This window comes from Elgaria multicarinata, chromosome 9 (genome assembly GCF_023053635.1).
Source record: "Elgaria multicarinata webbii isolate HBS135686 ecotype San Diego chromosome 9, rElgMul1.1.pri, whole genome shotgun sequence".
In the NCBI taxonomy this organism is placed as follows: domain Eukaryota; kingdom Metazoa; phylum Chordata; class Lepidosauria; order Squamata; family Anguidae; genus Elgaria; species Elgaria multicarinata.
In genome coordinates, this window is record NC_086179.1 from 64,298,671 (window position 1) to 64,323,315 (window position 24,645).

Genomic DNA, 24,645 nt, shown 5'->3' on the forward strand with positions numbered 1-24,645 from the left:
GAAAAGAACTTGTACAGGATTTTTTTTCTTGTGCACCCTTCACTTCTGGCAACAGGCTGCAAGGACAAAATGCCAATGTGTATAATGGTAAAATGTGTTAAGCTATTCAAACAGGATCAGCTTTTGTACTCAGAAGTGTACAAAATAATGCATGGTGCAGAAAAAACAGATGGGGAGACATCCCAAGAAGCTTATTGGCGGGAGAATTCAGGAAAGATAAAGAGAGTAACTTCACACAGCACATAAACTGTAGGCTACTAGTCCTGGTAGCTATGTGCTGTCTACTGTATCAGAGGCAGTATTGATTGAATTTTATTATCTTCCCACGGGGGCAGCTGTATTAGTCTAGCACAGCAAAACTAGTGGCACAAGTACAACACCCTTTGTTGGGTTTTTTTTTGTCCTTACTGCCAGATGTGAATAGGGTATATATTTATCACATTCTTTAAACAAAAATGAGTAAAGATAGACGATTTCCCAAATTGTTGCGTTTACAAGAAAATACTTCAATCCTCAGAAGACTTACAATGAAATGCAAGTGACCATAACACAGGAATACAAACTTAATTATAAGTTCCTACCAAAAACTGACTTATCTAATAGATCAAATATTTTATAGATGTTTAATATGTTCTACATTTTTTCCTTAAATAAAAGAAATTAGGTAGGCAAAAGAATGCCAGAGAATATTATTTGCTGAATATTTTCTGCTCAGCTATATCCAATATTATGTGAGCAGACTTCTGCTCATGCAACAGGACTTCCGTTTACTCTCTTCCCTTTTGTCCCACCCCCCAACTCTGCTTTCAGGAGGGTACAGGGAAGGGAGGGAATCCATTCTGCTATAGGCTTCCATTCTGCTGGCAAATAGCCAACACTGGCTACAACTAACCCCACGACCCTGCTCGCACAGGACATGGTTTAAGCTGGAATACTTTCTAATTGGTATTGGTTGTTATTACAACAACCAACACCAATCAGAACTAAAAAGACACTGAAAGTAGGAAATCCTTAACCTCCACATGGACATACTTTTTTAAAAAAGGTAATTTACATATGGATTTTTCCCCTTTAACAACTTTGAATACATCCAGATTTGTGTATAAATATAGCCATGCAAGTATAAATCTTGTATAAATATAGCCATGTGGTTTCTGCAATACACATTGCAATTGTGTTCTCAATAGCTTTAAGCAAACTGGATGAAATAGTACATGTCAATAATGCTCAAAAAGTGATTTTTACTTTTAATGTGCTCTCACAGAACGTAATGAAAAACAAAACAAATGCAAAGTTTGTTAGTTTGAGTTCATCCTTGCATAGAACTAGATATCTTCCTTGACACTGTTAACCCTAGCATCTTAAGAACTCTTCCAGATCTACACAGCTGTCTTGAGAGCTGCATTTCTAGTGAGATATCAGTGACAACTTTTCAACTGAAATGTGGCAAGGAGTACCTTTAAAAAAATCACCATACCTACATTCTGTAAGAGGTACCTACATTAGGGCACTCGGGGAAAAAAATCTCATCTAATAAAGGACCCATAACAATTTCACCAAGCCATCAAATATTACTCGCCAACTTCTATCATTCAGATTTTAAACTATTTCATCTACATACATCAAGACCTGGATTCCAGCATCTGAATGAGCGGGAAAACAATTACATTAATGCACACAATACAACAGAAGTGTATTGTGCTAGGGAGTCTTAGGGGTGGTTTTTCTTTTTGCTAATATTATACAGCACATCATGCACATTTTGAGAAGCAGTATTTTGTAATGAGAAAAAAGGACAGCGCCAACATGTTAGCTTTAACTACTCCAACAATACTAAAACAAAACTAGGAAGCTTTTAGTCTGGTGAAAACGAATGTTTAGAATAAGATGTAGGCAATCTCTATTTGCCTGATCAGCAACTAGTTTTGTTCAAAGGCCATTTGAAAAGCCACCAGAGTGTGATACATCAAAAGTGATGATAGCCTCCCTGCAAGGTTGGCTATCATCACAGATGCAGCTCATCCTGTGGTGCTGACAGTGGGTGTCCAAATCTGGAAGTTTCAGACCTCAAATCTATTCTACTTAGCTCATGTTGTAACAGAGAATTTCATTTAGACAAGGGATAGCCAAAATAAAAACTTATAACACAGTATGGAAAGTTAAGAGTTGCACAGCAAGGACAGGATGATGTGCTGGAATCCCAGTGAGGATAGAAGGGGAGAGATCGTGCCTTGGGTCTGGTTCCCAGCACCAGTACTTTCATACCAGCAGCTTGCCCTCAGTCGTACTATGAGAATACTCTCTGAGCACAGGAGTGCTATTAAAGGGGAAGGGGTTTGGAGGGAGGGATCAGCTAGTGAGGCTACTCCTTATTACCTTGCAGTAAGGGCCCATAGATTTATCTACAATAGTATGATGTGGGTGGGAGAGTGAGGGGTGAAGGTTAGAATAGGCAGATGGGAGACAGCTTGTCCTCAGAGGATGCTATTGAATCTGTTGCTGTGCCACAAGACTTACAATTGGATTAGACTGCCCTTGTCAGATGGCTAACCTACCATTAGTCATTAGTTTTACTTTAAGTATTATGGTTACTGCAGGGAATCAATTTTTGACCTTCATGGGCTTTTAAAAAGATTTGTTACATGCAAGAGATACAAAAACGTTGATTAAGTATAAAGCAATGCCACAACGTATGAAAACTGTGTATAAAAACTACTTAACACAGTATGCAAAAAGCAAGTCCAGAAGTCTGTTGTGAAATTTCAGTACAGGGTTTAGGTGGGAGTGTTAAAACTGCACTTACTTTATAACCACCACCACCCCGCCCCAAATACACACCCCTACCTTTCAAGCTGTATAGTAGCACTCTGGAAAAGACAGTTGATGGTGTAACACCAGGCTAACTTTAACACTGCCATTTTTAAAACATTTTGTCTTTTGGCTGTATATGCACTAGCCTAAATCCACAATCAGACATGGAGATAAAATGCCTTTAATCAGATACTAAATAGGAAAGTCATCTTTAACTATAGGAATTCAAAAAATCTGGTGCAGTTAAAAAGCAGGAAGATGGTAGTGCAATTATTAAAACAAACTTGGTTAAAAAGAAGACTGTTCCATTATAGACTTGTGAAGACAAGTTATACTTCATTTTTAAAACCACCACCAAAGAAACTAGTTTTGTAGCTTCTGAACTTGGGAACATTTTTTTTAACAAAAAAAGGTATAATGCAGTTTAGACAACCAGCCATCCTCCAAATATTCAAATATCTTCTATTTATTTTCAGTCTTAGTTGATGGGTCACCTTACTAAAAAGTATTAATAAATGTTTTTGCAAGATGATGATGAGATCCAATTCAACACTTTGCTGATTTCATATAATTTGGGAGTTCTGGTAGTGAAATGTTAACTAAATTTTCCTTTTTAAATTTATTGCAAAATGCTTTGTAAGAAAGGATAATATGAAAAACTAGTGTGGCAAATGTTAGTGTAACCATAAAAATAGCAAAAATATTGTTTAAGCCTGCAATTTATGAATCATTCCTAGAAGAGAGCACAGGTAAGAGGATATAATCTCCAGTGAAGTGCAGTATTAACGACAACTTAAGTGAGCCATTTTGCAAATATTTTCATTTCACCAGATCACAATTTATCTCAAGAAAAATTTCATTCTATTTTTTTTTTGTTCAAGTCAAAAGATAACCAATCTTTCTTAGACATTTAACTAACAGTGCTTATTATATCGGCACAAATGTCTGAGAAATGCTAACATGGAACCTTAACCATAAAGAGATTAAAATATTAAACCAAGACATATCAGCATATTTTGCAGAATCACAGTTCACAGCACTGGAGGAAGAGGGGAATGGTACCTTTCTGGAGTATTTTACCAATACAAAGATTAAAGTAAACCCTATTTATGCTATGACTTGAGCCAATCTGCATAAAACACACTTCAACTTTTCAATACAAGAATAAATTTTAAAATTCATAAGTAGAAAAAAATAGTGACAGTTCTCAAAACCCTTTTGCATTTCCTTTTTGCAAATGCTTTATGTGCAGAGCAGATATCATTTTAGCAAAGTTAGTTTTACAGTAAAGGGAGTTGGACTTCAAAGCTGATTTTAACTGTTACATTAACTTAGAAGCAATATAGGATCTTCTAGCTCATAGAAAGGGATAGAGCTGGCCTGGCTTTCCCCAGAGTCTGAGTCATAAGGAGCATCTGGAAGCTCCATGAAGCTGTAGGCCAGTTGTTCATCTTCAGCATCCGATCGGATATAGCAGGAATTATTAGAAAATTCCTCCTCTTCTATACTGTTGAAATCCTGGGGGATGTACAACATCCCTGGATAGTTCCTGCTCACCAAGTCACTTGTTGTTTTAAGCGAGATTTTCCTAAATGCCATGAGATGCATATGAGAAAACTTTGAATACTTGAAACGTTTAAAGCCCAAGGATTCTATAGCAGTTTTCCAGCTTTTCATCATCATAGCATGGCGATTCTGATGGGAAGAGTCAGGAGTGATAATAAGCAGCAATCCATTTAGTACAAGAAGTTCATGAGCCTTTTTGCAACATATCCATCGTTGATAAGGTGATGGGAAGTAAGAAAGGAGGAGAGAGAAGACCACAACATGGAATAATTCTCCAGGCAGCGAATCAATAGGATTTTTCAGCTGTTTCAAGAAAGCATCAATAGCATCTTGTGCAAGTTGAAGAGGCTGCTGAATCTGAAGGTTTAAGAAGTCACATTTGTAGACACTCTGAAGGAGGAAACAAAGAATTATATATTTTCAGGGTAGAAGCTAGGTACATGAAAATCTATTATTTGAAATAGGGCTGCAACCAAGTTAAAACAAATCTTTAAAATCATATGATTTTAGTTGTCTAATCAATTCAGATTTCATATGAATAAAGTATTTTTTTCATTATTAAGCAAGCAGCATGCTTTGTTTTCAGGCAATGCATGTGTGTCATCAACTTAGAAGAGGCATTCCCTTCTATGTGAGAGAAGAGGGAAATGCCTCCTAAAACGATGCTTGCCTTCTGCTGTTTCTCTAGGTGAAAACTCCTGGAAAAAAAATCTTCTGATTAACTGGAGGTGGAGGAGCAATTTTTTTTTAAATTGCAGTTCATATTTTTTGCAGTTCATATTTTTATAGTATTTAGAACTATATTGCAGTTCATATTTTTATAGTTGTAAGTATCAGATACTTATAAGTATAAGAAGTATGGGCTGCAATGTTTGTTCAAGTCAAAAGCTGACCAACCTTTCTTAAGACAGGACATATATTTTTCTTCACAGATGTATTAAAACACACTGTATTATGAAATTTGAAGTGACACTGCAAAATGTGTAGCAAAAAAAGAACAGATCTAATCTGACTACTCAAGACTTTCTAAATTGATATCTTGAACACATTTACTAATATACACATGGAACAAAGAACACCTTAACAAATAAGTACCGGAGCCAGTAACAAAACTTTTTATTATCTTTAATGGACTGCACTATTAATTCATTACTTGTTTTACTTTTTTTAATACATTGTTCCTTAAGTAGAATGCTTAAAAACAACAATTCAACACTGTATAAATAGTGAACATTGGTAGGAACCAACTTATCTGTTCTTAAGGTAGGCTGCACTGCCACTATTTCATACCTCAACAGCTGGGACAATATCAATGCCAACGGTCAAAAACTCCTCGAACTTCAAAAATGGATTAAAACAGCTGCCAACATCAAGTAATCTGATCTTTCCTGAAGGATGTAGCAATCTAAACAGAGAGGAATTCAATTTGTGAAATCAATTTTTTAAAGCATCGTCATCTTTTTAGTTTTCGCTATTTCCTCAAAGTAGCTGCAGTTTTACCGTTGCTGAGCAGTGACCCTCCCCATATCCCCATGCCAAACTGGCTTTGTATACTCCAACCTTCCCCATTCCTGATCCTCTAAACCCTCTCCCTCTTTTCCATTGTACTGTACCTACAAGTGCTCCAGCTGCTGCAAGAGAAAGGAGGAGTTATTTTCCGGTCTTATCAAGCTGCTTGATTATAGGCTGTTTTGGGTGGTCTCCATAGGGGTTCAAAAAGCAGCATATAAACTTATTTAGAAAAATGAATACAAGTGGGTCCCAGTGACTTTGGAGAAATGCAGGTAGTCTAGGTCTTGCAAGCTTTGCCTGCATCCCTTTATAATACAAACAAGCACAACTACATTGCTCTAAGGCACCAGCAATTCTGATTGTAGTAATTTCTTTTATCTGAACTACATAATTTTAAAAAGTAACTTTTTTCTTCTGATTATTTAGCACATTTATGTTTTGGGATTCCCAAGGTGTCATTTATGAATCTAGCATTCTAGTAATGCATCACATAGCAAGAAAGCATCAAATTAAGTCTGCATATACTGTATGGTCATATTAGACAATGACCTCTTAGGAAAAATACTATGCAAATAATGTTTATACTTGGTCTTAAGTGTTAAGTATTCATAGCACTTTATACATACTATCTCAAATATGCTTTTTACAATGTAAGGCTGGTATTATTGCTGAATCTGAGAGAAAGAGAACATGCAAGCGTGTTTGCTTAAAGACACCCAGCAAGTTCACAGTTGAACTGAGTTGTTTTTTTTAAAAAAAATTTTTTTAAATCACATCACAATTTGGAGAAGTAGGGCATGTGTAAATCAGTGAGACATTTAGCTACATGACACCATATTTTAGCTTTTATTCTTTTAGGAAGAAAATCTATATATTTTCAGATTTGAATACATGTAGTTAATTGTTAAATCCATATTATGAAGATTAACAAGACAGATCTGTTTGAGATTTTTTATGTGGATTGGTGTGTCTCTTCTGTGACATTAATCCTGTGAAATGTCACAGCCATACTGTATGGAGGATAAACCCATGCTATACCTACACCACTGAGTTAAATTTATACCAGATTTAACTATCTTAGATTTTCAGAACAAATTCTGAGAACTGTAGTTTGAGGGTGAAGAATTCTGCTGTTTAGGATTTTCTGGCAAGACAGAATACCAGTTGAACAGGTTAAGTCTGTAGCATAAAAATGCCCTATCAATAGGTGTGATCAAACCCAAGTGAAGCATATTTAAGTCCCATTGATTTTAACAGGAAAGTTAGATCATATATGTAACTCCTCCACTGAAAACAGTAAAACTTAAAAGTTAATTTGCTGAGAGTACTACATTCAAAGAACAATACACATAAATTAACCCCATCCCCATAACCACACCTGATCTCTATTAAACACTTACTCATCCATTACAGAACCGTGGTTTGAATTTTCAGAAGAACCTTCTCTTTTTGGAGTTGGTTGAACACTCATAGCTTGAACACTTTTAGTTACAAGAACTGCTCTTTTCTCATCTTTTTCCAGTGCTTTTCGTTGTCCGCCATTTTGAAAATATTCCCGGGACACACTTAAAAAAAGGCATAGAAATATAGTTGTCATATTTTTATATTCTAAGGCACCTTACTGCCCATATTTTTCCAACAGAATTATTCCTCATCTAGGCAGCATAAGGTAAAATAATTAGTCTTTACTACATCATATATAAACTTAACACATAGGTTTGCATCTGATTTTGATCGAAGTAATATGAAGTAGTATCCTGAAACCATTTGTTTAGTACTGCCCACTGTGCCAGGTCACTCCGTATCTCATGCAATGAAGTATAATTAGTTCTGTATAAGTTTATTTATTCCATGATTTCCCATCTTCCTCCCCATCCTTCATTCATTTTTCTTCCACTTTCTCATCTTACACCTAAAGCAATGTTTTCCGCAGCAAGTTATTTACATTTCCATAGGGTTCCCCACTTCAACTGTATTCCCTATTTTATCTGTCAATTACAGTCAGTGATTTTGAAATGCAAGTGCTTTAACTTGATTGCATAGGTGAAGACCAGGAAGTACATACTTCCACATTACTGCAAATTCTAGTATACAGCATCCCTGGCTATAGCTGCTCTAGAAACTGGAATGAGCCATTTGTGCAACTGGAACAAACAAATAAGATTCCTTTTAATTACTTGTCTAGGAATGAATAGTTTTAATCTATGGTCCAGGTTGCTGTTAGACATGTGGCTTGAAAATGTTCGACTTCAACAGAACTCGGCCTCCATTTGTTTGCCTCTAATTAACACATATTACTATTTAGTTGCTTAAATGTAAAGATTGTTACATACATATAAGAAACCAATACCCAAAATCTTAAAGTGATTATATAGAGGATGTTCTGTGCAAGTGTAATTGAATAATCTGTTCTCCAGTAGAGATTTGGAATGCAAGCTGGTTACCATAGCTTGTATGTTCTCATTAGTGTCAAGCCATGCAAAGACTTACCTGCAGCACCATTCAATGCGGCCCTCTCCTTCACAAGTTTTAGTCCAGTGATTATCTGCTAGGTTTTTCATTGCTTCAGCATATTCACAGAGAGTTTCTTCATCCTCACAATGTTCACGCCAGATTTTATCGAAGTCCCCCACTAAACAAACATACATACAAAAAACAGGGTAGGAATTATGGGTGACCAGAACATCAAAATCCTACTGTGCAAGCATCTGTCACAATGAGGGAGGAAGTACCACTATTTAACAACAGAAACAAAACTCAGCAGCAGCTTGGTTTTCTATGTAGGGTATATATTGCCCCAAGAAACACAATTTAGTTCTACAGCTAGTCATAGGAAAAAAAGGTATGAAATATTTTCCTCAAAATCCATTTGAAGATTCCATAAAAGGATATTGAATTCTGGAAGGAAAAAAAGCCCTATTATATTTATGGAGAAAATCTATTCCCACTGCAGATCCCCCCTCCCTCACCCCCACAGGAAAGACAATTAACGTCATTCAAGAGCAGATATCGGTGTAAAATTATTACAGCTTTTGCAATACAAAAACATTCTTTCAGAAGCCATTTGGAAGTCTTTCACACAATATTTTCAAGAGAAAAAAATCTACTGAAGATATAGAGCTGGCTATTTGACCTCTGAAGAAAGTTATTCAGAACACTAGATAACCATAAAAAATATAGTAACAAGGTTAAGAGGATACACAGTGAAATTAAATGGCTGTTATTTTCATAGAACTCTGTTCTTCCTAGAATACGTTACTACTAGACTCATTTGAGGATGGGAGCATCCATTAGTAAGACAGCTCAAAAGAGAAACTTGGTAGAGCACTACTTTGGTCATACTGCTTCCCTTTCAAGCTTGTGCTAAGGAAGCCACATCGTGTGCAGATTCTTCTGAAGTGAAAAGTCCCCAAGACAGAAATATATCCACTCTCTTCCCTTCCATGTCTGGTGAAAAGGGCCTTCACTCCCTAATGGAAATTTTTTGCTTGTTTTTCTGGCTCAGAAAGCAAGCTACAATATCAGATTACTCATAAGACAAACTGTTTACTTTCCAAAATTAAAGTTTACTCTAAGCACCATTTCCTGAACATTCTAACCATGCTGTTGGAACCAATATTGCGAAGCTGGACAATCTCTATTAAATATTATTATTATTATTATTATTATTATTATTATTATTTATTTATATAGCACCATCAATGTACATGGTGCTGTACAGAGTAAAACAGTAAATAGCAAGACCGATAGATTTCTCTGACCAGTACATGTCTAGGAACTACATAAGTGCTGCACTAAATGGAAAGCTACCAGTTTGTAAAGTGTTGGCAGGCACACCCTATTTTATATAACAGAAAACATCTGAATCCAAGATACCCTGTGTTGTTTATTCGTTCAGTCGCTTCCGACTCTTCGTGACTTCATGGACCAGCCCACGCCAGAGCTTTCTGTCGGCCGTTGCCACCCCTAGCTCCCCCAAGGTCAAGTCTGTCACCTCCAGAATATCATCCATCCATCTTGCCCTTGGTCAGCCCCTCTTCCTTTTGCCTTCCACTTTCCCTAGCATCAGCCTCTTCTCCAGGGTGTCCTGTCTTCTCATTATGTGGCCAAAGTACTTCAGTTTTGCCTTTAATACCATTCCCTCAAGTGAGCAGTCTGGCTTTATTTCCTGGAGTATGGACTGGTTTGATCTTCTTGCAGTCCAAGGCACTCTCAGAATTTTCCTCCAACACCACAGTTCAAAAGCATCTATCTTCCTTCGCTCAGCTTTCCTTATGGTCCAGCTCTCGCAGCCATAGGTTACTATGGGGAATACCATTGCTTTAACTATGCAGACCTTTGTTGTCAGTGTGGTGTCTCTGCTCTTAACTATTTTATCAAGATTTGTCATTGCTCTCCTCCAAAGAAGTAAACATCTTCTGATTTCCTGGCTGCAGTCAGCGTCTGCAGTAATCTTTGCGCCCAGAAATACAAAGTCTGTCACTGCCTCCACGTTTTCTCCCTCTATTTGCCAGTTATCAATCAAGCTGGTTGCCATAATCTTGGTTTTTTTGAGGTTTAACTGCAACCCGGCTTTTGCACTTTCTTCTTTCACCTTTGTCATAAGGCTCCTCAGGTCCACCTCGCTTTCAGCCATCAAAGTGGTGTCATCTGCATATCTGAGATTGTTAATATTTCTTCCTGCGATTTTAACTCCAGCCTTGGATTCGTCAAGCCCAGCACGTCGCATGATGTGTTCTGCATACAAGTTGAATAGTTAAGGTGAGAGTATACAACCCTGCCGTACTCCTTTCCCAATCTTAAACCAGTCCGTTGTTCCGTGGTCTGTTCTTACCGTTGCTACTTGTTCATTATACAGATTCCTCAGGAGGCAGACAAGATGACTTGGTATCCCCATACCACCAAGAACTTGCCACAGTTTGTTATGATCCACACAGTCAAAGGCTTTAGAATAGTCAATAAAACAGAAATAGATGTTTTTCTGGAACTCCCTGGCTTTCTCCATTATCCCGTGGATATTGGCAATTTGGTCTCTAGTTCCTCTGCCTTTTCTAAACCCAGCTTGTACATCTGGCAATTCTCGCTCCATGAATTGCTGGAGTCTACCTTGCAGGATCTTGAGCATACCCTATCCTTGTATTAATTCCCATCTTACATATCCTTCTCCCAACTGTCAGCCATCACTTAAGCTTCTTTTGCTTGTGCTTCCTTAATCTGTTTCTCATAGTAAGCACAGTATCATTTTTGTCCTAGTCAAGATTGATTCAGAAGTTAATTAAGTTGTATTAGGTAGCGTCAAAAGATTCCCCAAACAAGTTCCTTTTCTAAGATGCTAACTGGTAAAAGCGTAATTAGAATGATAAAAAATGTTATTAGAACTTCTTAGAACTCTGAATGAAAGGAATTTACATGTTTTCTTCCTATACCTTCAACACTTTGAGCAAAAAACTTCTCCTATGAATGCTCAAAATAAAAAAGCAGTGTGGATATTAAAGGATAATTGATAAGATCTTACTTTTATGCTGTTTTAAAAACAAATACAATGTATCAAGCAGAGCGTTTTTATTTTGTTTAGAGGGGAAAGCTAGGAAACAATACTATATATACTCCTTTGATTCACATTTTGATACTTCATGTTATAGCTTCCGCTATACAACTAGTTTGGGACTGGTACACATTTGTAATCATATCATGATATTACGTAGCATAAATTTGAAGTTCACATGTACCAACTTATACATGACTGCCTTGATTCCTGCAATTACAGGGGACTGTGAACAGTTTGTCTCAAGGCTGTGAATAATATAGTTGTTTTACACATGCTTTCATGCAGCTACTCCCAAATGAGCCTCAGGAAGTCTACAAGGAAGCTGCAGCATATCTGAAATAGCTCTTAACTAGAAAACTACTAGGAAACTAGAATAACAATGTTGCAATCTTCTCAGCATATTTTGTATAACACCAAAACCTCCACAGTAAGTGTGTAGCATTAAATCCCTGTCCCCTTTTCAACACAGTTCAGTTAATACATTGTATATAAAAGCACTTGATATAAAGATGGCACACTGGTGGAAGGAGGGATTGGTTGATTCTTCTTTGTATTAGAACTTTATTAATATTTTCATGTGTATAAATAATGAACTGTTGCAAATTAAGCAAAATTCTGCACTTCTATTACAGTCACATTGATCGTATACACAATGGATAGGAGACAAAGGGCGCACAGACTTCTGTGTGCATGCAGTCCTGTCCATCAAAGTCACTGCTGGGGATTAAGGGACTTCTTGGAGAAGTATCCAACATTGTGTAAGGAAGTAAAAGACTGTCCCATTTTTATTTTTATTTTGGGGGGGGGAGGGCAGGGGGAGGAGGAGCTTCATACCAAGCTTGTGATGTAGGTTAGTCTCAAATACATGACCAGCCAAATGCCACCTGAGCAGTTTCACAGCTCTGTGGATTTAAATCTGTTACCTGTGAAAATATGCTTAAGTCATCAAGCAAAGACATTAGATAGTTTGGAACAGTCTTCATGCATTACTTTTATTTATTTCATTGCTATATCGCCCAACAGCCAAAGCTCTTTGGGTGGTTCACAAAAATTAAAAAAGGCACAGCATAAAATATAATATATGGAATCTTAGAATCACGATTATAAACATAACTGTACCACCTTACATTTCTCTTAAGATAGATCTTGCTGCCTAGGGTATTCTATATATAGGTGGGCTATAAATTGAATAAATAACTTCCACACAAGCAATAGAGCCTTCTCAGTGACTGCACTAATGCAGGACACTTTGTCTCTTACTAGTTGTCTTCTATTACTTAGTGAAGATTTCTTTATCCCAGCAGGCTTTTGCCTTGCCAGGTTTATTTTATATCTGCTATAGCAGGCTTTTTGTTTTACTGTTACTGTTTTTGGTTTGATGATGTGATTTTATCTATTGTAACCATACAGTGGTTGCCCCCCGACTGTGGAATGATCTCCCCGATGAGGCTCACCTGGCTCCAACATTGTTATCTTTTCGGCGCCAGGTCAAGACTTTTCTCTTCTCCCAGGCATTTTAACAGCATTTAACAATGTTAAGTTTGTTTTTAATGGACCCCAGAATTGTTGTTTTTAAATGGATAGTTTTGATATTGTTTTTTATGTTTTTGATGGGTTTTTTGTACACTTTTAATGTTTACCATTTTTAATTGTTGTAAACCGCCCAGAGAGCTTCTGCTGTGGGGCGGTATATAAATGTAATAAAATAAATAAATAAATAAATCCCACATAATGCATATGGATTACAAGGGTGGGACATATCTTTAAACAAACCAGTGCTGAGAAGGATCTGCTAACTGAAAGCAATATGTCCTATGTGTAACTCATTCTCTGATAGATGTATGTCCAGCCTTTCATTGTAGAGCACAATTCCACAACTGATCTATCCATGTTTCCTCAACTATTCAACTACCATTAGAGTTATGCTGCAAGTTATTCTAACATTTCCTGTTGCTTTTATGTATTGTTCAAGATGGTGTATTCCTAATGGATCGTGGGATCAAGTGTGACATTTTAAACATGAACCGCCATCATATCTCCCATTACTCTCCATTTCTTTAGTCCAGACATAGCCTTCCCTAACAGACATGTCCTCTATATTAGCTGTCAGCCTCATAGTTCTTTTTGGAATCCTGATTAAAATATAGGACTTACAACTGAACAGAAGATTTGAGACAAGGTTTTACCAGTTCAGCAGATCACCACTATTACTTTTGCAGTCATGTGTACATTTTCTTGTTAACCCAAATTGAAGATACTTTTGGTCTTGCATGCAGCAGCAGCACACACACACCCAATCACATTGCTGACACGTACTGTTTCTTACAATACAGTTAAAATGCAGAGGTTTATCTTAAGAGTTACTGAAAGGTTAGAAAGAAGCAACCCCAAGTCCAACAGGATCAAGTTAACTTGTAGGCTAGAACCCATTTGTGTTGCTGCAGGACTTATTATCCAAAATATTTCTTACTTGTTCTTGAGTAATGACAATTTGCAGACTCCTGCATCATACTGCTCCTCCCAGTAAGGAATTTGCTTCCAAACAATATGGTTATGGCCATCAACAGGTTTAAAAGGGAATAAAAAACATTCATGGAGGATACAACTATTAGTCATGAAGGCTATATGCTACCAGCAAAATCAGAAGCAGCATGTCTGTGGAGAGCCAGTACGGTATAGTGGTTAGAGCGCTGGATTGAGACTCAGGAGATCTGTGTTCTACTCCCTACTAGACGTTCACCAGGTGACTTTGGGCCAGACACTGACTCAGCTTAATCGACCTCACGGTGTTGTTGTGAAGATATAATGGAGAAGAGGTGCATCTTGTACGCCACCATGAGTTCCTTAGAGGAATGGCAGGATATAAATGTAATCTATATAAATAAAAATGTAAATGTCCGTTCGAAACAGACGTTATATCTCCGAAAGTTCTTCACCGATTGCTTTGAAATTTTGACACAACGTTGCATTCAAATACACGAGCGTTGTTATGTAACTATGTTCTATATGGGGTCAAAGGTTTGTCTTAAAATCGAAGAAATAGGCCTCCTCAAAACCAGTCCTGCTGATCATTGTGACATTGCCAACCAGTAGGCCAATCCACTGCCTCTGCCTTCTCTCTTATTTGCATGTTCTCTCACAATTGGCTGAGTGAATATAGATGTCACACCTGTGACAGTTACACGTTCTGAAGAAAGGTAACTGCCAGGAGTTTCTGCTAACCTCCTCATCGTAAAAACATCCTTTTTTAAAAACCAAACAATTTGCTTTACTTCATCCAAATATTGCCTCCCAGAAGATCACACTTAGGTCGTCGTACTCGCAGAGCAGAAGCACTGCGACGAGAAATTGCAAATCAGACTGAGGAAGAACGGGCATCAGCAAACGAGAAAAAAAGAAAAAGAATGCCTCAAATACGTGCCAAGGAACCAGGCAAGCAACGTTCAGCCAGACTTGAGGATGCACGATTGCGAGCACGGCAATCGCGTTCTACAGCTTCAGATCGAGTCAACGGACAACCTGGCATATTCAAAGAAACAACGATAGGCAGACTGTACACCGTGCATCCCAATCAAGATGAATGCTTCTTTCTTCGCATGCTGTTGGTAAATGTGCCCGGTCCAACGTCTTTCCATCAATTGAGAATTGTCAACGGCGTTACACATGCCACTTTCCGCAGTGCATGTCAAGCTCTGAATTTATTGGAGAACGACCGACACTGGAATGTATGCATTAATGACGCGTGCAACACGTCACATCCAAATCAAATTCGTGCATTGTTTGCAATCATATTGACCGCCTGCTCTCCTTCATCTCCAACAGAGTTATGGGAGAAATATAAATCGGACATGGCTGAAGATATTCTCCGTCGAATACGCAAAGAAAATTCAAATATAAACATGGATTTCACACCAGAAATCTACAACGAAGCGTTGATAATGATTGAAGATTTGTGCTTAGAAATCGCAAACAAAGTTCTCAATCAATTGGGAATGCCATCACCGAATCGAACTGTTGCTGCTTCGTTCGATGTAGAATTGCGTCGTGAACAAAATTACAACACGGATGATCTTTTGTCGTATGTGCAATCAAATATTCCTAAGCTAACGCTTGAGCAAAAACGCATTTACGATCAAATAATGAAAACCATCAATAACGGGACTGGAGAAATCTTCTTCTTAGATGCACCAGGAGGAACTGGTAAAACGTTCCTAATTAGATTGATTCTGGCAGCAATTCGATCCCAAAATGACATAGCCTTAGCTCTTGCGTCGTCCGGAATAGATGCGACATTGCTACCTGGTGGAAGAACTGCTCATTCCGCTTTGAAATTGCCATTAAACATACAATTCATTGAAACTCCCACGTGCAACATTTCCAAAGCATCCGGCATGGGAAAAATATTACAAAAATGCAAACTTATTGTTTGGGATGAATGCACAATGGCACACAAAAAATCACTCGAGGCTCTTGATAGATCATTGCAAGATTTGCGTGGAAACATCAGACCATTTGGGAACACATTAATATTGCTTGCAGGAGATTTCAGGCAAACATTACCTGTAATTCCTCGATCGACACCAGCGGACAAAATAAATGCTTCCCTGAAATACTCTACTTTGTGGCGACACGTAAAGACGTTAAAATTAACTACAAATATGCGTGTCCAGCTGCAAAACGATCGATCAGCTGAGATATTCTCATGTCAATTGCTGGAAATTGGGAACGGAAAGGTGCCGGCTGATCTGACCTCAGGACAAATTTTATTACCTCATAACTTCTGTAATTTAGTGACGTCAAAAGAAGAATTGGTTGAAAAAGTATTTCCAAATATTCAAACCAATTATAAGAATCACAATTGGCTGAGTGAACGAGCTATTCTTGCGGCCAAGAACAAAAACGTCTACGAACTTAACAATATTATTCAATCTAACATTCAAAGCGAGGCAGTCACATACAAGTCCATCGACACTGTTGTGGAAGCAGATGAAGCGGTTAATTATCCAACAGAATTTTTGAATTCACTCGATCGGCCAGGGTTGCCACCGCACGTACTGCAATTGAAAATCGGCATGCCAATTATCATGTTGCGAAATATCAACCAGCCAAAACTTTGCAATGGCACGCGGCTTGCAGTAAAAAAATTACTGAGCAACGTCATAGAAGGAACAATCTTGACAGGACCTTTCAAAGGGGAAGATGTCCTCATTCCTCGCATTCCTATGATTCCAACAGATATGCCATTTCAATTTAAGAGATTGCAATTCCCAATTCGATTGGCGTTTGCAATCACCATCAACAAAGCTCAGGGCCAATCTTTAGAATTGTGCGGTTTAGATCTAGACACAGATTGCTTCTCACATGGACAATTATATGTTGCGTGTTCTAGAGTCGGCAAACCAGACAATCTCTATATCTACACAGACAATGGAACAACTAAAAATATTGTATATCCACAAGCATTGTGAAATTAAACATATTAGAAACATCCACTTTGTCTTTTCTTTCTTTTCAATTTAACCAGACTGAGCCACAGCAACGCGTGGCAGGGTACAGCTAGTTAAAATAATAATAAATATACCAGTTCAATAGTGAATTGGGAACGGTTGCTCTCATGTCCTGCTTGTGGGCTTCCCATAGGAATCAGTTGAGGACTGTGGGAAACAAGATGCTTGACGACAACTTTTGGTCTGATTCAGCAAGGTCCTTCTGCCAGCTAATTGTGATCTTATGGATTTGTTTATATCAAATGCATCAAACAGCATCCAATGTACAAAAGGTAAACATAGTAGATCTGCTTGTAATTATGGCAAATCCCTCTGAGCTTTTCTTTTCTTCTTTAAAACTTATTCACTTGTACCAGAGCTGATCAAAAAGGTTGTTGCTGTTATTCCAAGGGAATTTTAAGACTTTTGTAAGATTCAGTCCCATTTAAGGTATATTTTCTAGGGCTCATTCTTTCTCTATTAAACATAGTAGCTCCCCCTTCCCCCCCACCAGACCTGGTTCACACGTAACAACCCATCAGTTTTTAAAAGGATGAGTTGTTGAAAAGAAGCAGGAGAGCATGCCCACCTTGTCTGTTTTTACTACTCAGCCCACAATCAACTGGTAGTAGAAGGTAACTGATAATTTTCAACTCTGTAGATTTTCAACTCTGTGGATTTACAGTGCAATCTACATACACATACACACACACACTTAGAAGTTGCATAAAGTTTCATGGGGCTTACTCCCAAGTAACTGGGTAGAAGATTGTAGCTTTAGAGTATGATCTAAATCAGTGTAGTTTCCTTCCAAGTCACAAGACGATTGACTGGAAACAAAACAAACTGTAAAAGTTTGTCTTAAACCAAGTACATGTACAGCAAAATCCGATGCATGTTTAGGGCTGCACCATTATTTTGAAATCACTAATGTGCGGTCCTCACTAACATGTAATGTTGCAGTATAGTAATTTTTCTACTTTTAGAAATGCCCAGTTTCATAAAAACGAAGTAGTAATCTAATGAATGAACACATAAAACTTAAGTTGGGGAACTGAAATAGGTACAATACTATCTAAATCTAGACTCAAGAGTTGAAATTAACTTTTTCAGCAAATATATTTATGTGCACAGCTCCTCAGGCAAGCTAAATTTAATGTTTACAGTTCTGAATGGCTGGATTTCCCCCTTAATATTTAATAATGTAAGTGAAGTATATGCTATGGAGTTGTCATGTCTTAAGATACTTTTAAATATTCCAACTTTTTTCCAAGTAAAACTTTGAATCAGTTTTGAATCGGTTTGAATGCGGCATTTAAAACACAGCGTACCTTGAGTTTTTCTCCCCCTGTTGCATAAATATCTGAAATTTTCTCCCAACACATTAACATGACACTTTGAAAGTTTTGTTTACCCCCATGTAAGCCAAACAAACATACTAGAGCAGATCTGAAATGTTCCGCTGCCCTAATTGATAAAGAATATCTTTTAGAAAGTTCACGTGGGATATGGAATCTCTGAATTTACTCTCCCATTGTGTTTAAGTGGAAAACTACAACATTTTGAGCATGTTTTATATGTCTGTCACATACGACCAGTCTTTGAAGTAACACCCTTTACTAGGCACCATAAGCATATCTCATTCATGGCAAAGAGTTTATATGAAGACAGGAGATGTGGAAATGAAGAGAAAAAATAGCAAGAAAGACGGAACATTGAGAAAATCCTGCAAAAATATTCAAGTTACATTATCAAACAACTGAAAGGCCCATAAAGTGAGTTACCACTGGCAACCACTCACACTTATCTCATATGCTAGCACTGTTATCCCCGTCTCCAAGTTCTCAACTCAGAGGTTTTGGAGGAGCTTCTCACTTCACACCAGACTCTGGAGAATGACAAAGCAGTGAAATGCTCACAGTGCTTCTGGACACCCAGACCTACCACAAAGTGACATTTCTTTGCTCCTTCACTAAGATGTCCACACATGCTACAGGACTAGTGGAGGAAAGGTGTTGTGAATTAACTGAGAATAGCTGGTATCTAACCTATGCCAAGTGTGCACGTCCCCACTACAGCTATATTGGCTATGAAGGCCCTCTCTTATGCTTGGAAGTCTATTCTGGCAATAAAACATTGCTGAACAAGGTTTTCAACAAGAACAGAACTTTAGTCTTGAATACAAGCTCCAAGATTTCCAATATATTGGTCAACTAAAATAAAAATGATAGGAATGCAAGACTCAACACTGCTGTTTTTTATTAAAAGTGTTTGGAGGGTGGGGAATCCAATAGCCCAATGCTAAGGCTTGTACCACCAGCATAAATGAGTGAAAAGTGTCACAAAAATATAAAACTGCTACAATGGCAATTGTAGAAAATACGCTGTCATAAATATTTAGGATCACTACCACCTTTCAAATGCAACAAGGGGAGCCATTTCTGCTGGCTTCTTCATAATACACTCTTTGAAAAAGCTACATCATCTTATTAACTTTATGACGTAATTCACACTATGGAAGTCATCAATTAAAAAACTATGTATTCACCACCACCCCATACACTTGCTTAAAAGAGAGAGAGAGAGAGAGAGAACTAATGGGTCATATTTATTTTGAAATGGACTGATCAAGTATTTTTCTTGTGATGATGCAAACTAATAGAGATTTGAAAACATGCAATTAAAGGCAAAGAAGCAGCTCTGACTTGAAATCATATTTTTTTTAAAAAATCTTTCCATTATAAAAAAAAGTCCTACTTTAAGCAACTGTGTCTTAGAATTTTCCATTTCTCAGTTCTGCCTCAGGCTAGCAAAGCTGAAAGTTGTCAGAAAATGGAATATATTTTGGTATATGTTAGTTTGCCCACTAGTTTTGCTGCGGTGCATATAGGGGCACATTACAGCCTTGGGACCAGGTATAAAAACACTGGAGATTCTTACCTGCTTGCTTGGATTATGCAAAAATCTGTAAGAAAAACCTGAAATACCATGAAGCTACATTTATTAAGTTCAAAATACAATTTAACAGCCACACCCACCCACTTTTTTCTTTGCTTGCAAAGTTCTAGAGCTACAATAGACCTACCCACAATTCACAGAAAATACAGGAGAAGAAAAGGCAAGAGGACAACAGGTACGAACTAGCCTGTCAGGAGAGGAGCTTTCTCCATCAACAAATTAATCAGGCCCAGTCGACAGGAAATTCTCGCAACCACTGTGAGGAAATAACTATGGTTTGTAGCTTAAGTAATTTAGCTTATTTAAGTTATTACTAATTTAATATACACTTGCAAAATCTTTATATTTGTGTGCATAGTACTGAATAGTGTAAGCAAAACTGGTCCCTGCTCCAAGGATCTTAATTTAAATTTTATATGGGAGAGGGTACAACAGATACAAGTAAGGCAGGAGAAAGACAAGAGAATCAAGGGTAACAATGAACGACTGCAAGCAAAGGCAGTCACACCTACTTAAGAATTGTTCTGCTGAAGATAAGGACATGAAGGCTCCAAGATTTTACCAGAGTTATTCCACATAATAGGGTCCTGGTCGACAGCTGGTTGGCTTCTGTGTCAACAGAGTGCTGGATTAGGTGGACCCTCGGTCTGACCCAGCAAGGCTCTTATGTTTTGAACATTTGTGGGAAACTGATCACCCAAAAGCCTTTCATCCACATTAATACATAAATAGCCTTTATTTTAGTTCCAGGACTAAAGTTCCATCTGTCACAGGAAATTGGAATGTTCTAGCATATCATCTTATTAGCATATTAGATACCCTACTCAACTAGCAAAATAGTTAAGGCCCTCTCAAGACTAAGACAGGGCCTTAACCTGTCTTAGAAATCATTTTCTGCCAGCATGGTTTTCCCTAGTACAAATGTAACAGAGCTGTATCGTTTATTTTCAACTAGTATAGAATATATTTTAGTAAGATGTGGCTTGCTAGTAAAGGAAAACCTATAAATATAGCTACACTACAAAGACGTTTTTCATATGCATAAACTACTGCTGGCAATTTAGGTAGCATATGCATACATGCTTAGACATATCCAGAGAACCTTTTCTTCTGTCGCCCTAGACTGTGGACTGGCCTGCCGGAAGAGATTCATCAACTTAACTCTCTCTCTGAGTTTAAGACAGCTATAAAGACTAGCCTCTTCCGGCAGGCCCACCCAGATGAATTTTAAACCAAGAATTTAAAGATGTCTTAATTGTTTTTTGATATTGTATTGGTTTTATAAGCTCTTAATTAATTTTATGTATTAGACTTATATTGTATTGTTGTACTAATGTTCCCCGCCTCAATCCAAAGGGAGAGGCGGGTAAGAAATAATTATATTATTATATACTATAAACAGCACTAAAAGCATGACCACAACCCTATATTTATTTACAGGGAAGTAAATCCCATTGCACTCAGTGAGGCTTAGTTTTGGGTTTATCCTGTTACAGATTGCCCTAAAATGCAAACACGTCTTATTGTGTTCCCTAAATCTTACAAAATATGCCACTAAGCCACAAATAGAAAATGAGAGGGAGATCTCAAGAAAGAGTACTAGAAACAATATAAGGCCTGATATAAGTTGTAGACTCTTTGCCAGGGCAACTGAATACATTTCATCAAGTGAGTCAGGTAGAACATTCTTGCACGTTATCTGATAATTACTCTGATAGCAAACCAGTTTATATCAGTTGACCCTCTTGATGAGATCTATTCAGTTGTCCATGACAAAGAGTCCTGTGACTTGAAATGCATAGATCCTGAGATTTAGCAAATAACTGATACTAGGTTTTATAACTCGGTGTCCCCACACCCATATATTAGATATAGGGTATTTTAAGTGATGACTAGAGTTTCATCTACAGCGCTGAGAAAACTGCTTTTTCCCTGGAATATCCACAGTTTTAACGTCCTGCCAGGAAGAGAAGGAGGTACAGGATATTATATTAATTATTTTGGTCAGAGGATACAAGTCCACAAACTATTAAACATGTTTTTGATGCCAGTATATAGTCATGGTTGAAATAATTTTGATAATGAAGGATTTCTTTGGCATTGAGTGTTCAGAAATATGATGTATCAACATGGTGAAGACCTGGGATAGAGAAGCCTTGCATGGCAAGAGGATTCAATGAGTGATGGAAGTAGTCAAGAGACAGATTGATGAATGAATGAGTAATGCTGAAATGTATAGTTCCAGAATCTCTAATACTCAATATTCTAGACTATGCTCTCAATATTCTAGATTATCCTTTTTCCAATTGCAAGCAAGCAGAGCTTCTTCTCAGTTTTATAAAAAGATGTACATATACCCAAACTGGCAGCATAGTATGATTATTTCTTGAGAGCTGAACATGATTTCTAGAATCACATCCCAAGATACCTCTACATACATCTGCTCTATATTAATGTATCTCTCATACCTCAAGCTTCACATTTTCATGGACTTTAAGGTGTCGATGTGCACACTTGTCTTTTAAAAAAGAAACATAGAAAGAGCTCAAAAAGCAGTGACTTATAATTTCTATCTGGCCAAGTCAAAAACTGTAGTCACCTGAGATACTCTAGTCTGGATGAGCCCCTATCTCATGGCCTTTCCTGACAGTGCAAGGGGATTCCTGACAGTGCAAGGGTTGGATACTGCTGCTTGTATGTCCTCCAAGCACCTCTTGAGCATGGCATACGGGCCTTACCAAACAGAAAGACTGGCGGGAGAGTGGCCAATTAAGACACCACGGGGGGGGGGGCACCCTGACCATCTTCAGCAAGTGGTGTCCAGCTTTCCCCACCTGCCTTTCCTGCTGCAGAATCTCAGGGTGCCTTGGCCACACAATTGCCAAACAACCTCCAGCCTTTCTGTTAATACTGGAGATGGCAGGGGTTGCTGCACAATTTCCAGATGATCATGAACCATCTTTGAAGCTTAAAAATTGGGACGATGACTGGCCACCTGACATACTCAACCAGAAGGCTGTGTCATACATGCTATGGCAAATGGATCTTTCAAAGTGTGCCTGAAAGCCTATTAAGAGCCTTCCTGTTTTCAATGTCAATGTACACACAGAGCAAGGGCAGAATAGGGAATTCAGTAATCTTTTCCCTAGTCTCATTTGGGTATCCCTTCATGTAACCAGTTTCCTGGCCAGTAGAATGGCAAGGCTGGAATAACTTCAAGTAAACCGAACGATTTCCCTGATGTTCTACAAGTCCACAACATACTGGAGCAAGTGGCAATCTTTAAAACAGTGCAAAAATGTTGTGGAACCCATACACCACAAAACATTTAGTGTACACATTGATTTATGTGTTGTTTTTAGAACTACATTCATTTTTGCTATACCTTTATATAGTCAGCAGGCTAAACTCCCAGTTTTATGAGCAAGCAGCTGAGATTTAGAGGAGACAGCAGCTGGGGTGATATTTGAATGTCTGGATTTGAACCTCTGGATTCAAGCCCAATTCTCTTATCCACACATTATCATTTTTTTGTCCATGTCCACTCATGCCAACTAAATTCTTGTGGAAAACTGCCCACATTATCCCTGCAGCTCCTTTTCTGGGCCTCTGATTCATATCAGCCCTATTTAGAAAAACCAACTGGAAAACTCCCAGACTTCACAATCTATGCAGCAAGCTGCTGTCTATGAAATGCAAAAAAATAATAAAATAATAATAAAAAAATTAGGCAAGTGATTCCTCATCAAAGATTCCAGATATGCTGTCAATACCGCTTGGAAAAAAAGGATAGCTTTAGAAGAAAATGCTAGAGCCAGATTTTCAATGGAAATGGATTTGGAAACCAGAAGCTCAGATTTCAACACAGGAACGGGGCACTTACTCTGGAAGCCATGAAGATGAATTCGGAGCCACCCAGCTCAAACGACCTGCCTTCAAGGAATGTTTCAAAACAGTGACCTCCCCTACCGCCCCCTTTTAGGATTTTCTATTTTGCCATTTCGTCTACGGCTGCTGCGCCCCTCTCTTAAATGGAAGGCGGCGACAGCCACCCCCCACCTCTCCCCTCAGAGACCCAGGGCCCCACGGCACTCCTCGTTTGCACCACGCCCACGGAACGAGGGGCCGAAGGAGAGAAGAAAGGGGGCGGCGCCCGGGCCCAACTTCCCCACCAGGCCCTGGCTGGCTTCCCAGCCCTACTCAGGCGGGAGAGGCGGCTCCTCACCGCCCCCTGCCCTCTCCTCTGGCGCTTGGGGGGCGGCGGGTGTGAGCGGAGAACCGGCAGGGCCGGACCGGACCACGGTTACCTTCCCGGTATTTCTTGCGCAGCCGCCGGTGAACGCTCTTCACCACCCCGGAGAGCTTCTCCTGCTGCAGCTTCCTCTCTTGTTCTCGGGGCGGCTGAGGTAGGGACGAGAAGGCGGCAGAAGCGCCGACGGGGGCCCCGAGCTGGCTCCCGGGTTCAGGCTCCATGGTGATGGCGCTGGCGCTCCGCCCCCTCCGTCGATCCGTCCGTCAGACTCCCTCCGAAGGGGGCGGCGGCCGCAGGACTCGATCTCTATGGCACGGCAGGCCGGGTTAAAGTTTGCGGAAGGGCCTGGTCATGTGACCCATCCCCCGTGGCTTGCTGGGAAATGTAGTCTCCTGTGTCGCTGCTGCTTTGGAGAGAGTCTCTATTGTAGATTGTGTTCCGTTCAATCCAAAAGCTGAGTACTCGATGAGGATGGCAGCAAGGCACGCAAATCTTGCCCAAGCATGAAGGAA

General features: G+C 38.7%; 1 protein-coding gene across 1 annotated transcript; it reads right to left on the bottom strand.

The window, feature by feature from the left end:
* Positions 1-3,885: 3,885 nt before the first annotated feature.
* Positions 3,886-24,386, bottom strand: BMT2 (base methyltransferase of 25S rRNA 2 homolog). Its single transcript, XM_063134032.1, has 5 exons — positions 24,189-24,386; positions 8,380-8,521; positions 7,290-7,454; positions 5,668-5,782; positions 3,886-4,767 (listed from the first exon to the last, which is right to left on the bottom strand). Exons 1-5 carry the CDS (start codon positions 24,352-24,354, stop codon positions 4,138-4,140), a joined length of 1,218 nt encoding a protein of 405 aa, XP_062990102.1. The 5' UTR covers positions 24,355-24,386; the 3' UTR covers positions 3,886-4,137.
* Positions 24,387-24,645: the final 259 nt, after the last annotated feature.